Source organism: Aphis gossypii, chromosome 3 (genome assembly GCF_020184175.1).
Source record: "Aphis gossypii isolate Hap1 chromosome 3, ASM2018417v2, whole genome shotgun sequence".
Classification (NCBI taxonomy): domain Eukaryota; kingdom Metazoa; phylum Arthropoda; class Insecta; order Hemiptera; family Aphididae; genus Aphis; species Aphis gossypii.
Genome location: NC_065532.1, coordinates 32,138,565 through 32,154,878, shown reverse-complemented (window position 1 = coordinate 32,154,878; position 16,314 = coordinate 32,138,565). Strand labels below are relative to the sequence as shown.

At 27.8% G+C, this 16,314-nt stretch overlaps 1 protein-coding gene across 3 annotated transcripts; it reads left to right on the top strand.

Moving 5' to 3' along the window:
• The first annotated feature begins 509 nt into the window (after window positions 1–509).
• On the top strand, window positions 510–14,686 carry LOC114129236 (protein yellow-like). Of its 3 annotated transcripts, XM_027993896.2 has the most exons (8): window positions 510–697; window positions 8,675–8,913; window positions 10,585–10,829; window positions 10,901–11,027; window positions 11,129–11,392; window positions 11,466–11,749; window positions 12,173–12,351; window positions 12,997–14,686. In XM_027993896.2, exons 2-8 carry the CDS (start codon window positions 8,700–8,702, stop codon window positions 13,328–13,330), a joined length of 1,647 nt encoding a protein of 548 aa, XP_027849697.2. In that variant the 5' UTR covers window positions 510–697; window positions 8,675–8,699; the 3' UTR covers window positions 13,331–14,686. The 3 variants fall into 3 exon arrangements, with proteins under 3 accessions (XP_027849697.2, XP_027849696.2, XP_027849695.2); XM_027993895.2 differs by lacking the exons at window positions 510–697; window positions 12,997–14,686 and adding an exon at window positions 6,195–6,281 and having other exon boundaries at window positions 12,173–12,810; XM_027993894.2 differs by lacking the exons at window positions 510–697; window positions 12,997–14,686 and adding an exon at window positions 8,021–8,038 and having other exon boundaries at window positions 12,173–12,810.
• The last annotated feature ends 1,628 nt before the right edge of the window (window positions 14,687–16,314 follow it).

Sequence of the window (16,314 nt, the reverse complement as noted above, 5' to 3'; positions counted from 1 at the left end):
ACACAATAAATTATATTATTAAGCTACTCGCGATTAGGTTAGGTATTTATGCATAAACTACTTTATTCCGAAAAATAAAATATAAGTACCTATACACATGTACAATAGCATATTATAATAATTTATAATTTAAGTCCAGTCTGAAAGCAGATTAATAACAAACTGGTATTATATCGAGAATTTTTCTAATGGTGCTTGTATTAAAATATTGTAGTTCAAATAATAACGTGTTTTAAGAACTATTCCGTTTATACTTATAAATATAGTGCTACTATAATAAACGTACTATTATTAATTATTGATTATATAAATGACTTGGGTATGCAAATGGTTAAAATAAGATGGTTCGAAGAGATATCAAGTTATAACATAAAATAATAATATTAGTCATATTATACACAGACAATTGTAACATAAAACAGGCCCTACTCGCAAACCGAGTGCTGATTAATTGGAAAAGGAGGGAAAATACTTTTTACGTTTCGCTCGGGTTTCTGTCGGTGTTAACGGTCATTTAGTACTATGCAATCAACATCGTAGTAAACATAATGTGTACATTTAACTGAAATAATTGTAATTTAACTAATTCTAGTGGCTTTTACGAAATTCAATAAAATTAAAATTTTTTTTAATAAGTGATGTTTAATGTTTATAAATAGTGCCACACGTGATAATTACAAGAAAAAAATATACAAACGTAAGTCTACATTAATTTAAGATTTAATTATTCGTAGTTTTGCCAAATTTCACTAGTAGGTATAATCCATTAAAAAAGGATAGATAATAATTTAAATAAAAATCGCATTGTTCATAAGTAAAAATTAGCATTCAATTATTTTTGTTGACTTTACTTATGTTGTGAATGTTAAGTTTTTTAAGCATGTTTTACATTTGTATACATAAATTTAAAAACGATAAAACGGCGATTATTTTTAGTTTTAACATCAAAATAATTTATTTTAATACAAAAGAATAATATACCTATGAATTAAGTTGTAAAAAACAGTTTAAGTACCTACTTTATAGAGCATACCTATAAGGAATAATAAACTAATATGTGTAATGTATATATTAAAAATCCTAAAAATAAACTTATTTATAATAATCTATAAAAAAATAATACTATTACCAATATTATAGTACCTATATTGTGTATAATAGTATTACCTATAGTTAAACCTATACGCTTAAAATAAACGTTAAAATTTTTAAATTGTTGTATAACTATATCTTTCGAATAGGATTTTGTACTAGTTATACTGTTTTTAATGAAACATTTATAAAATTAATATTTATCAACTGAAAATATGTATATATTAGCTACAAAAACAATTATTAATAAATTACTATTTACCTATGGGCTATTACACTCATTATTTCTTTCTTTTGCAGATAACTTTATTAGTATAATTACTTGTCTTATTATAGTCTAAACTCGAATTTTTAATAATATAATTTGATGAGAGTTACATAAACAAAGCTGTCTTTTCTATGCAAAAATATTTGTATTCCCATAGCTATCTAGAATTTGAATATGTCAACAAATCTAATAACATAAATCAGATGATTTTTAATTTTTATTTATTATTATACTTGAACTTAGTAATCAGTAAATATTAAATAATTATTCTCAAGTTTTATACGACATTTTTAATTATAATACTCGTATAGCACAGATATGTTTCCTGTGATACTGGTGATGAACTAATAAATACATAATATATAAGTATACAATATATATATAATATAATATTTTGCCTGTAACATCAAGTGTAATAAACGAATTCAAGAGCTCTCTAGTTATTGTTACAAAAATAATACTTAATAACAGCGTAACATTTTACTATTACCTACTTCTTATGACGTGTGTATGACTATATATGAGTTACTATAGCTGATTACAGGGTTACAGACTTACAGTACCTAGTACAATTTTCAAGCGCTATTATAGTATTATATACTGTACGTAATAAATGTTCAATGTTTTCTAATTTATATACATATATATATTACAATTGTCAATTTATTTTTCTATTTAAATCCCGATATATAGGTCCAGTTAAATGTATTTGGTGGTCAATAACGGAGCAATTATTGAGACAAATATTTATTAATCGAAATCTAAACTAGTATTAGATATCTTTACATTTCACTATAGTGAATATATAGGATATATCTTATATATGGCTAATGACTATGTATTATATACATATATATATAATGATCTACGGTATGTGAAATGGTTTTAATAAATAAAAATATATTTATAATATACCTATACCTATATTATATCATAGTAATGTTACTATAATCATAATTCATAGTTATGATCATCATTCAAATCAAATTCAAATATTATTTACAATATTCAATTATTTTTTTAATTTCTAATTTTTTGACATTTAACATTTAACAAGCTTATACCTATACAGAATATAATATATTTCCATATATTTTATACAGATACATTTAATGAATTAACACCTTACACCACGATAATATGAGCCGTTATAAATTTTAAGTATTCTCCAAACTTGTTACTAGCATACAGACATACGGTAATAGTGTAAATCAGATACAGAAATAAGCAGACAAAAATAAATTTTTCTGAAACACGTTTATTTTATTTCTTGAATTCCTTCGTTTATAATAAATGAATAACGTTTTATTAGCAATAAATAAGGAAGGAACGCGATTATAATAACTTTGTTTTTTAGATCGTAAACTTGTAACTTAATATCTATATACCTATTTATTTTCATACAAGATATAATTTAATTTTATGGAGAGTCGTGATGAGAAGTTATAAAAATCATTATATTTAGTTTCTTCGGAGGTGATGATGTGTTTTCGTACCATCGTAGCGAATGAAAAAAGGCGAATGATTAGATTATAGTGTTTAAAAGTTAAATTGCTTCTTTTGTGAGCATAATTAATGGTGACTATAATATTGTTACGTCTGGAAATAATTTATTGATATATTTAATAATATGTGGCCCTCAAAGTTCCTTATTAGTAACAAAAAAAAAAAAAAAAAATAGATGTTGAAATTTAACTATTATAAGCCTTTAACTGTTGTTATTTATCGTATGATTTAAATCCAATAACACTATTATCGATATAATATGTACCTATATAAACAGTTTATCGTTTATACGTCATATAGTAAATATCATAACGTAATAGGTATATAGTTAATGTACGGTTTCCTAGTAATAATATTATTCTATCTGCCCGCGTGTCAATGTACAATTTCGATTATACGGGCAACAACGTTTATGTGTAGTTAATCAAAAATAACAAAAAAGTGTGAGATCGATTTTTTTTATTTCGCAATTTCAGAATTCAATACAAATCGCATTTTTGCGTGTTTCTAGTAGTGGCGTTGGTGTGTTATTATCTGTTACACTGTTGCCGCGTTTTGTGCCCGCGATAGCATTTTATTATTGTTGTGATCACGGCCGATTTCGTTTTGTGCAACTCTAACTGGCATTTATCCGTTAATGTTAAATATTAGTTATAATTATTGGGTATAATTTATGAGTTTGAGAATTCGAGATGTGATTTATTATTTTTCGTTTTCCATTTGTAACGCTGTCGCCGCAGAAGAACTATATAGTAAACGATACAATTGCCGCTACTGCTGCGGATAGAACTAAAAACAAAACTGAAAATAAAACCGAGAAAACCCGAGTAAAAACGCTATAAACCATCTCGCGATGACGCGATGTCAAATACGTAATAATAATAAACATGTAATAAATAATAATATTATAACTGCAGGAAATCTAATTTCATTGATAGTTTAACATGCATTATGCATTATTATATTATGGTTTTGTTGTACTTTATACACAAGACATTCGCAGTAGATTAATTATTATCATTTATTGTTTATCTATGACATGAACTAAATCTATGTACGTATTGATATAACGATAAATGCATAATGTGTATGCACCGTTCTAACCTACAATACACACCTGCTGTATATTAGTGATGTATGTAGTGGTCTGCGTGTTTATAGATACCTACACAATAATAATATTATTGTTATGTACCTATAGCTAAATACGGCACGCCAAATGTTATTGTAATATCGTGTCGTTTTATACTGTTATTTTTGTTATAGACTATAATAGGTAATCAATAATATTATAATATATTGTGGACACTGGTTATTCGTTATTTTTACACGCACAAAAATACTTGAAATCAGATTTCCTGGTCAGGACCGGCGATGATTGACTCGGGATAATGTCCTTCAATATAAATGTGTTTTCTATGTCTGCGCCACTATAAGGACACACTCGAGTTCAAGTACACGAGTACACGGACCAAAAATCAATGGCAATAACGGTCAGGAAATTAAACATTTATACAAACGCTGTATGCAAACACAAAAGATAGTCTATATTTTTTTTAAAAAAACCTATTTTGGCGTAATGGAGAGCATTAATATTAATGATCCTTGACGTTGTTCTTCTAAAACTACTGAAAAATGTATAAAATCATAATATTATAATATTATATTATTTGTTATTAAAATATTTAAATAGTCAAATAGATGATCCGTTTTGTAAGTACTTTGAACTTTCTCAATTTTTATACTATTGTTAAAAGTGTTTTTAGAAAAAATAACCTTGTCTATGTATGTATATATTTAATCGATTAATAGGTACTTATATACATAGTTCGACTCGGAATTTAAAACCATTCGGCATTCATGTTGTAATATAAATCATATTGACATTTCATTTTATACAAATATACCGTGGCTTATAATAATAAATATGTAGGTACCTAATGCAATTCGCTATTGATCCGCTGTACACAAGTAAATAGGTTTTCGAACGATTATGAATCTATAGTACATACATGATACATATGAATAGATAACTTAATATATTTTATAGTACCTACTCGTATATGAATATGGATAAAATGTGACGAAAATAAACGAAATTGATCGGGTGCAATTTCAATGATTATAATTTTTATATTTTATACGGTGAATTCGTTTTACAAGCATTATACATCAACTCATCAGAGCGAGTAATATATAAAGTAGTTATACAGACCAAAATCATGGTACTTATATATTATTATTATTTACGGCGTAACGCGATTCTACCTATGTGATAGAATATATTATACGAGTAATCATTATTCTAACGTTAATAGTGTCGAATATAAGCATGTGATTTATTTATATATTGTGTTATGTCGTTATATAAACATAACTAAATATGTATGCATAACTAATCAAATTCTTATTAACGTGTTACTAGATGTGCTGATTTGAAGTAATTTCTAAAGACGCTCACTTCAAATGCTATTTAGTAAAAACCGTAAAAATCACTTGATATTATAATCTATTAATCTGAATTTCAAAAATATGTACGAGCGTATGTATTATTGTTGAAGCGGAGCATCGATTTAAAATTAAATTTATTTTCTTGTCGTGTTTGATGGTGAAATCGATGCAGTCTCCTTTATTAGAGACCTTAACCATGACTTAAATTATCTACTAAATTAAAAACAAAAAGCTTCTAAACAAGTAAATTTATAAATAGTAATATGTATTAGGTATATTGTATATTTGTATTAATATCATACTTAATAAAATATTTATTTATGTTAATAATTTTATGGGAAATTCTCAACCAGAAGAAGAATTTTTTTTCAATGTACGAGTACACAAAAGTTATAAATATATTATGTTGTATACATTTGTCAACATCAATATGACATAGACTAGAAAATTCTCCTATAAGAACATTACATAATATATAGAAGTACCAAAATGGGTTTATTATTAGAGGGTATAGTCCGCTATAGTAACTACAAAACATATGTTTACAATAAGGTAAATATATGAAAAATATTATGAATTTGGAAAAGAGATACATACATGTTTCAAAGTAAAACAAGATGAAACTAAATACCATGTGATGATCGTTAGCAGAAATAACAAATTTACAGAATTCACAGGAAATCAGGAATTATACCTTTCAAGCAGTACCTAACTGACTTTATGTACCTTGTATACAGTTGTACCTATGAAATAAGTAATGTTAAGACTTAAAACAACTAATCTAGACTCTAGAGTATTTTTCATTAAAAAACTATTCAAATCCAGACTTTTATTTTAGGCGGTCGAGTACTTAACACTAATTTATACTCAAGTTTAAATAACTATTTAAATAATCAGTCCTATATATTATGGATGCGAAACGTGCGGTAACAATAGGATGAAGAAACGATCTTTGAAAAAAAAGGTAATATAGTAAATAGCATAAAACGTTAACATTTGTTTTTATTTTAAAACAGCCTTGATTTAAAAACGTTTTTCGCTTAATTAATGAAGATTAATTAAAGGTCATATTATTTTACCGAATTAGTAATCAAATTAAGTCCACAACGTTTGGATGGTGTTACACATAACTCCGAAATCCGAATTAAAATAAACATTTCGTAATCTAATATTTTTTTTTGCATTTTACGTTTATTGGTCACGGTCATCGAACACCAATAAGTATATTGTAACGAGTGTAATAGTCTATAAAGTATAAGTTAATCAAATACACAAAAAAATCGCGATTAATACAGGTATTTAGTTCTAATAGAACGATATTATTTACCAATAGATTGTCTGATTGTCTACCTCATGTCTAATTTTAAATTTAGCTAACCTAAGATTGATGATCCAAAGTCTGAATAAATATACAATATATTTAGTTTATTATGTTTTAATGTTCAATGATAATTTTTTTTAGTGTTTTTAATTTATTGTTATCAAAAACCCAATAATTATTAGAGCGATCAACTTATGAACTGTTTGTTTTGTAAACGCTAGTGAAACGTAAAGATTTGGACCTATTTAAAATTTATCGTTTCTGGAAAAACTTCTCTAAAGCAAGTTACACATTGTGCATTTACGTATACCTAGAAATTCAATGTCTTGATGTTATGTATTTACGTAAAGTCTAAGTCACTTATTATAGGTAAATTCGTTTTTTACGCATACATTGATTAAATATTATAGGTAGCTAGTGCGTATAGATACATTATTATAAGTACTCATACTAATATATAGGTAATGTAACGATTATTTAATTTTTCTAACGGTTTAAAGAATTTAACTCATCCTCGTTAGGTCATCGACTATTTAAAAAAGTGAAAAAAAATCGGTGCACCAGTGGTCTTATTAAAATACTTGTTTATGTAAGTATATTATATATAGTCACGCATGTATACATAATATAGTAATAATAGTACCTTCTCATAATATTTTCCTATTCCATTCAACCGACAATATAAAAATATGTGTGTATGATGTGTTGGTTTTGTTATTATTGGACTTTATTTTTGAGATTCCGTTACAAATATTCTCGGATAAGTAATTATTATTCGCTCTCACGTACAACGTCATAATATCATCGTTTGAAATTGTATACATAATATTATATTATGCGAAAGTTATAACTTATAATTAAACGAATTCGGCCGGGGTCGGTCGGACCACCCCGGTCGCTTAAATTTAAAACCGCTTTCGTATTATAATAATACGAATTTATAATAATTATATACGATTTAGCTAGGTAACTGGCGCATTTATTAATTCATTTTAATATATTATTATGCATACACGTCAGAAAATTGTTGTTAACACAAGTTCTATGACACCAAGTGGTCAACTAGCTCTATTATCGCTAAGTGTTTTTTTTTTTTACAGCACACTGGCCACCACACACACATATACATATACGTCTAAATTGTAATCCTATTTTAACTTTATTTATCTGGTCGGTCACCTTAGCCCATTGTATTTTCGTGTACAATTATAATAGATAATATTATATTGCGCGTCGACGATTTCAGTGGTCTTGAAAGTAGATATACTAACTTAAGAATTGATATCCATATACTTCTCTGCCCCTTGTTTTATACGAGTATACACCGTATAATACACGGTATTGCACATTCAACATTCTCCTTAAGTACTTCTACCGTACAGGTACACATCATATAAACGGTAGGTACACTATATATTATAGTGCTCAGTGTCAGTATAATGCATCATTTAAATATATATATATTATAAGTTATAATAAGTAGGTAGTTAAACGTTTTCGTTGCTTTGGACGAACAATTCGATAAGACTATAGGAGAAAATATAAGGTAAAAATAAATAATACCTGGTACACGGATATAATATATAAACAGAAGACGAGTTCATAAATTGTTCAGCAGTTTTATCTTCTTTTGAAGAAACCAATTTTGTTTTCATGCAATATATATATAGCATGCACTTTGTATCTGACGGCTTGCAAGATTCATAGCATCTATAAAAACTTGCATGCGTTATTAGCGTATGTACAGAGACGGTTTGGACAATTTTATTCTTTCATACATAGAATAATACGTGCGGTAAAAACCAAGCAAACTATTTCATAAATGTCGACTATTATACGAAATAAATAATTATGTAATATCACGAGTTTTGCCGTTTTTTTCCTCGTTCCGGTCCGCCGTGTTAATGATTTTTGGCCGCAGTACCTATAATAGTACCTATTACCTACACATATCATCATATATATTATATTCGATAGCGTACAGGTAAACAACTATATATACTAACGAATAACGTCTCATTTAATTGTTGTCTCAGTGTGCAGTAAATTCAAACCACTACGATGGTGCCATATCGTTGCTGTTGCGGCGGTGGGTTGATTTCGACATTGATGGCGGCGGTGCTCGTGAGCGCGGCTGCAGGGACGATGAACGTCGAATACAGCTGGGTGTACGTGGACTACACATTCGCCAGCCCCAATCACCGGGAACTAGCCATAAATTCCAGGAAGTTCATTCCGGAAAACTGTGTCATACTGGACGTCGACAAATTTCATGGTGAATATAATGTATAATAGTGTGTTGCACGTTTTAATTATAAAATATAAAAGACAATCCGACACGATTCAGACACGATGTGTCATATGTGTATTCAGTACACTATTATTCCTGTGTCATTTAATTGTTTTGTTGAGTACACGTAAACCTTATATATATTATATATATTATATAAATAGCATATTATAATATTGTTGCATAGGTATTTGATATATATACATGCACCAAGGCCCCGTCTTAGATCGGGGAGGGGATCTAAAGTATATTAACCATGTAATTATATATTAGGTACTTACATTATATACATAAATTAATTTACATAGTATTGTCTATTTATTTTGTCAAAATTATTTTTTTAGTACGAGTATATTAAAAACAAGCAAAATATAAATATATATATATATATCGATATAAAGCTTGACAAATAGTACTGAGAATTTTCAATTTTTACCTTTTAAAAAGTACCAACTATAGATTCAATTTACCATCAGAAACCACCCTCAAAATTTAAGATTGAAGTGTTTATTTTTTTATTTTTCCCGTTAAACGTGTACATACACAAACACAATATAAAAACACAAATTATTGTAAAATCGATACATTTTCACTGAACAAGGTCTATTAAGTAAGAAATAATTTTATGCGAGACTTGAGCCCCCTACCCCAGTTATCATTTACCAGGTCTAGTTACGCTTATGAGCAACCTACTTGTAATCCATTTGTCGAAATCTTCGGTAAATTTCTATATATGCAAATTGTGTGTGTATTGATTTAAGCGTAGCTGAAATGTATACATATATATATATTTAAATCACTAATCCGTATTATATTATAGTCACTCGCACCTAAACCGTTTGTTTTACAATTAGTTCAGTAGGTATCGCGAAAAATTACAGGTCATAACGTGAACACAAATTGTATACTATTATTATTGACATTAAAGTGGAAAAAATGTGTTTACTTTTTTTTATACATATTATAATATGCACGTTTTATTTTATTTCCTGTGCGTAACAAAATCCACCGGTATATCACAGTATTTTTTTTCTATTTAAATCAATCTTTGTTTAATGAATAAAAACTCCATTTCGTCACACATAAATCAAGTAACCGCTATTGTTATCGAATTTTTATTTTATTTTTTGACAGAAAATATAATACTTTTTGATATTTATTAATATTTTGCATTTGAAATCTATCCCAAAACGTTCAGAAACGGGTTATTGCAAAGCTCCGTGCTGCAAAGTTTTTATAATAATTATAATAAATGATGAATTTTGTATAAAATAAAAAACAAATAGAACATCATTATTATCTAGCTGCATTTAATTAATATATTTCGATTTTATTACTATTATATTTTATTAATGATATTTAATGATGAAATGTTTAAATATTTAATATAATTTAAAATAATTGACTCTATGAATTACGAAACTAGGTATTAATATTACGTTTCAACCATGTGCAAATCTAAAAAAAAAATAGCTTAGATATTTATTTATTTATTTTTTTATATAAATAATTCTATGTTTATCGTTATTAACATAAAATAATTAATTATATATAACGCATTATTCTTTGTGAACATAACAAATGCCTTATTATAATGCAAATAAATAATAATATGTAAATAATTTAAAACATTTTACTTTCTCTTCTGACTTATAGGTGCATCTGAAGGAAAATTATACTTTAATTATATGGGTTCGAATTCAAATTCTGCTTCCAAACAACGAGTGTTCGTAACTATTCCTCGTATCAAACCGGGAAATCCTGCATCGATCGCAGAAATAGTTCCAGGGGATCGCCCTGACTCAGTACTATTAGCCCCCTACCCAAATTGGAAGGCTAATACTATTTCGGAAGACACGGTCAATTGCGACGATACGATTATTTCCGTATTTAGAATGAAAGTGAGTGAACGAGTTGAACCAAACTATAAAAAATTATTTCAAAATTAATTCATACTTACCTATATATTTAGATTGACCATCTCGGTCGATTTTGGATTGTTGATGTCGGCACATTGGACCAATTTGAGATGACAGCTCGCTCCATTTGCCCCCCAAAACTTTTAATATTTGACTTGAAAAATGACGATAGGGTTATAAGTAAGTCTAAATATTATGATTAAGTCTGGAAATTATTTTATTATATTTTTTTCAAAACACTGACGTCTTTATAATTTTGTCTCATTATCATTGTTATATAGGAACATATAAATTTCCATCATCACAGGTTAAAGACGTTTCGTTGTTTACTAACATCGAAGTCGATGTCAGAGATTCAAAAGGCCGTAATACATTTGCTTATATAGCTGATACTACTGCGTATAAACTTGTCGTGTACGATTTTAAAAATGACGAAAGCTGGGTGGTAGATCAAGCATATTTCTATCCGTATCCAAATAAAGCTCATTTTAAAATCAAAGGAGTTAACTTTGACTTAATGGATGGAGTATTAGGGTTAGCCTTAGGTAATATATTTTAAATTTTATTAGTGACTATACTATAGTATATTATAATGTCTCTATGTTCGGAAATGTTTAGGTCCTATAACAAAAAACGATCGAAAATTATATTTCCATGCATTCGCTAGCATTAGAGAATCGTGGGTGTATACCAATACATTACAAAATAAATCGCTATTTCAAAATGGCTTAATCGACGGTTCGGGTACATTTTTTTTATCCTCGGAAGTCAGAGACACCCAATCTAGTGTTGAAGTTATGACAGACAGTGGAGTACTTATATACGCATCAATGGATAACAGTTTAGGTTGCTGGAACAGCCAGGACCCATTTACAACAAAACACACCCACACGATATATAAGGTGAATATAATAACTTATTACTACTCTCATATAATTAATTAAATTATCGATACCTAATACTAGGTATAATGATGTATGTAGTTTCATTTTGTATACATGACGATTTAAACACGTCACTGTGTAAATTTCCGTATTTTGTATTAAATTACATTTTACGAGTTAAGCTTTGTAAAAGATACATATTAAAATTGATAGGATCATTACTTATATAAGACAAGTGAATTTATGGATCATCATTGACTACTGGCAAACTCTTAAGGATGATATTTCAGTTTTATGAAAAACGTCAAGAGTTAAATCTCAGGTTAACAATAAATTTATAGAAAACATGAATCCATCTAAGATAGATATTACGTTTTACATACAACTCAAAATACTTACCTATTATTATTTATAATCATATATTATTTGTTATTTTTTTAGAGTGACGAAGATTTTCAATTTCCCAGTGGTATGAAAATTGTGGGTGACAAAGTGTGGGCAGTGTCATGTCAACTTCAAAATCATTTCACAACTATGGTCACAAATCGTAAATCGGTCAAGTACAGGGTGCTGGTTGGTCGAGTTGACGATTTGATAAAACGCACGGGATGCGATAAGAGGTCTGGAAATGTCGATATGAAATCGCCACCCGATGTACAAAATCTTGACCCCACAAAAGATCGCTTAGTATTTAGTGGTTAAAAGAAGTAAATACGGTAAAGGGATGCTTGCTTAAATGTTTATTAAAATTAAATTAAAAAAATTAATGTGTAATATATATTAGTTGACGTAGTTTTACACTTTAATTTGTGATAACTGTGAAAAATTGGTACACGATTACATGCATATTTGCACAAAATTATTTAACCTTGACACAATTATGTATTTAAAGGAATCACATTTTTTTTAGTATAATTTATATAATAACTAACAAACCTTATAATGTTTCAAGGACTAACAAATTATATGAACTATTATAGTATTTATTATTTATAATCAATATATTGTATATATTATATATAAATATTTAATTTATTTAAAATATTTTTCTGTAAATATAATATGTTTGTATTGCAGCAGTTAATGTGTATTTTTGTAAAAAAAAAAAAGGCTTCACATCTATACGGATTGGTTTCTCTGGCTGCGGTAATTTATATAATCCTTTTCTCGTCGGAATCTAGGGATACACCCTAGATCACAATATTATGATCTAAAGAGGTACACATTTAAATTCATAATACTAATTAATTTTTTTTTCAATATAGCGCAATTTTCAACGATGATAATGAGGATGAGTTCTTAGTCGAAACGCTTGATGATAACATACTGCACGAATGGCGTGTGTTACCTGCGAACACGGAACCGTGGAGCTACTCTAGAATTTCCAGGGTGTTTGAAAACAAAAATGGCGTACAGCGGACACCCGTCAAGTCGTTGGTGTTGACCGGAAACGTAAACGTACACAGTCACGGTAAACCGACGTCGTTGTCTTACGACTGCCGTATGAACATGGTCAACGGTCAACTGAAAAACAACGACTGTTTGGGCAAGTCTCGTCGAAGGAACCGAGTGAAACGCGGATCCGGTCCTCTTAGGTGACACCGATTAGGTTAATATTGTAATATGATTGTCGCTTGTGCGGACCATTGTGATCATTGTGTGTGACTGTATACGTACAAGACGTACGACTTCCAACGATCCATTATTATCATTTTCAGAAGTAATTTAAAATCGACTTCTGCAGCGTTATAGTTAATTTTTTTTTAAATATATATATGTATAAACCGTACATAACCTCATAAGACATACAATACGTCAGTAGCGTTATTATCTATAGTTTGTACTCATATTATGTTTAGAGATCGCGGTTGCGTAATGCGCATATTATATAGCGGAAGTAGTCTCACGCGTTGTTTCCAGAAGCTCATTAGTTTATAATTATATACGTTAGCGGTGTGTGTATGCGTTAAGTGAAAGACATAAGTAAGTGTGTACTGAATAATAAAATAATACATTGTACGTTCTAAATGTGATTAGTGCATGTGCATAAACCATTGTAAGAAAATTAGGTGATGTGTTTAGACGACGAGAAATAATTATACAATTTAATTTAAATTAAATTTAGATATACCTATATAGTCTACATAATACATTTAATACGCGTACATAACTGAGACTAATTTCAATAGTTTAATTTTTTAATTTTAAAGATAGCTTACGATGTCTTCTGCGTGATTCTACGAACGTTTTCATAAAACAGACGTATTTACATTACTGTATGACGTTTGTCTATACCTAATCCCTTAAATTTTTTTTATTATTATTACAGTGATTATAATAATGATTGTGATTTGTGAATACCTATACATTTAAAACGAATAATAATCATAACTCGTAAGGCTAGATTGAATAATATTTATCGTTATTAGTTATGACTTATTACTATATAATTATTAAATGGTTACCCATAATCAATATTATAAGTTTATAAATGTAAATTGTGAATTAGTATATAAGTAACAAATAATATGTTATAATCGTGCAACTACAACATAATGCTCATAAAACAGTACAAACAAGTATTATTTATTAGTTATTATTGTAATCAATTATTGAAAATATTATTAATTTAAGCTTAACGCTCGACTAGGTACAACAGAAAATCTAACTAAATATTTTACTAACAACCTGTATATAATTTTAAGTATAGTGTTTACCATGTTTTCATATACTTACTCGAATAGATAATTTAAAATATAAGAATATGTGTCATATATTATTTAAACGTTTTGCTTATGTTTACATTTTATAACAGATTAATTATTATATTAGTTTATTATCCAACTGTTGTTATATGATGACAATTTATGACCAGAAAAACTCTTGATTTGATTTCTCGTATGCAACCCATATGACCTCACTTAATATTATATAATATAAAATTTAATAAATACTCGTTTTTCGTTAGTCATTACTCATTACCTATAGATATTAGTTATTACTTATTATGTGTATTGAGTTTACTAGTAATAGGTATTACTGTAAATATATGTAAAGCTTAAATGAAAAAAAAATAAATATTTTTATCGTTAATCTTAAATTAATATGACAAAATAAATTATGTACACACATATTTTATAAATTATAAAAATAAGTGTTAACGCATGGTATGTAAACAAGTTAATCTCACATGGCCATGTCACCATGTTTTTAAAAAAAAATTTCGAAACAGTGAGTTGATTAACCCCCAAAATCCTCCCTATGTGTTATAATAATACTCAAAATTTATCTTAAAAAAATATTGTTGGCCCACTAAATATTTTTTAGTGGAAAAGAGGGCAAGAGTTCTCAATTTGTAGATAAAAGGTATAATGAATGTGTAAAATATTAAATGAAAATTATTTGAAGTATATAATAATTAAAAAAAAAAAAATTAGACATGGATATTAAAAATAATAATTATGTTTGAAGCCATTGGTCATGGTTAAGGCTTTAATTTTGTTACAATAAAATTACAAAACTCATATTTACTTAATATTTTTATTTTTATTGCATAATTTTAATAATAAATAAATTTATGTATAGGTACAGTAAAAAAAAAAAATAAACATAATAAGTACCTACTAAGTACTAGGCTATAGTCGATAGGTGTATACTGTATACTCAGTTAATATATCAAATAAATATTTAAGGTTGAGATAAATTTAACTTTCATAAATGATCCTGCAAAATGTTTATCAGTTTTTGAATATAATTTAAAATTTTAAATAGCTGCAGTCCTCATACTCTCATAGTCTCTTGAAGGATTTCAAAGGTCATTCGTTTGCGGTCGAGCTGCGCTTTATCTATGCCAAAGGTTTCCAACCTTTTTTGACTCACGGCACCCTTAGTCATTTTCTAAAAATTCGGAGGCACCCTATTGACAACTTCGGTTTTATTTAACAGTGCATAACTGCATAAGTAGTATAAACAAAAGTCGTAAGATGTAGAATGTAGATATAATGTACTATATACACATATTCAGTGGCGTGCAGTCAGGGCAAGCGAGGTAAACGTTGCATACCCGCTCAAAAAGGAAGAAAAACAAATATAGTTAATTCATTTTATTAATGAGCAATACTATTCTATACTATTTTCATCTATTTTATAATTTTATAGTAATTGATAAGAAAACTAATAAATTAAGTTCATGTAGGTAGGCAATATATAGACAGAAGCGCTTCGGATTTTGATCACCTGGGCACCTGGCTCATATAGTATGGTAGGTATAGTCGGGTGTGGTAGGGTGGGGTGTCTACAATTTTATGCAACAGTCCGAAGCTACATCGAGCGTTTTTAAATACTTTTTCTGGTACCAAACTTTCGATAGTTGGTTTTTTTTTTGGTTAATCACGATACAATATTTTAATATTTTTTTTATAATATTTTATTAATAAAAACAAAACACAATTTTAGATGTTTATGATAAAGTTACCAATGAATTTTTAAAAAAAAAGATAGACGAATCGATTTTATTTATAAAAAGGTAAATAAATAATATGCATTAAAAAAAAAACTATTTTTTATTAACCTAAATAATTAAT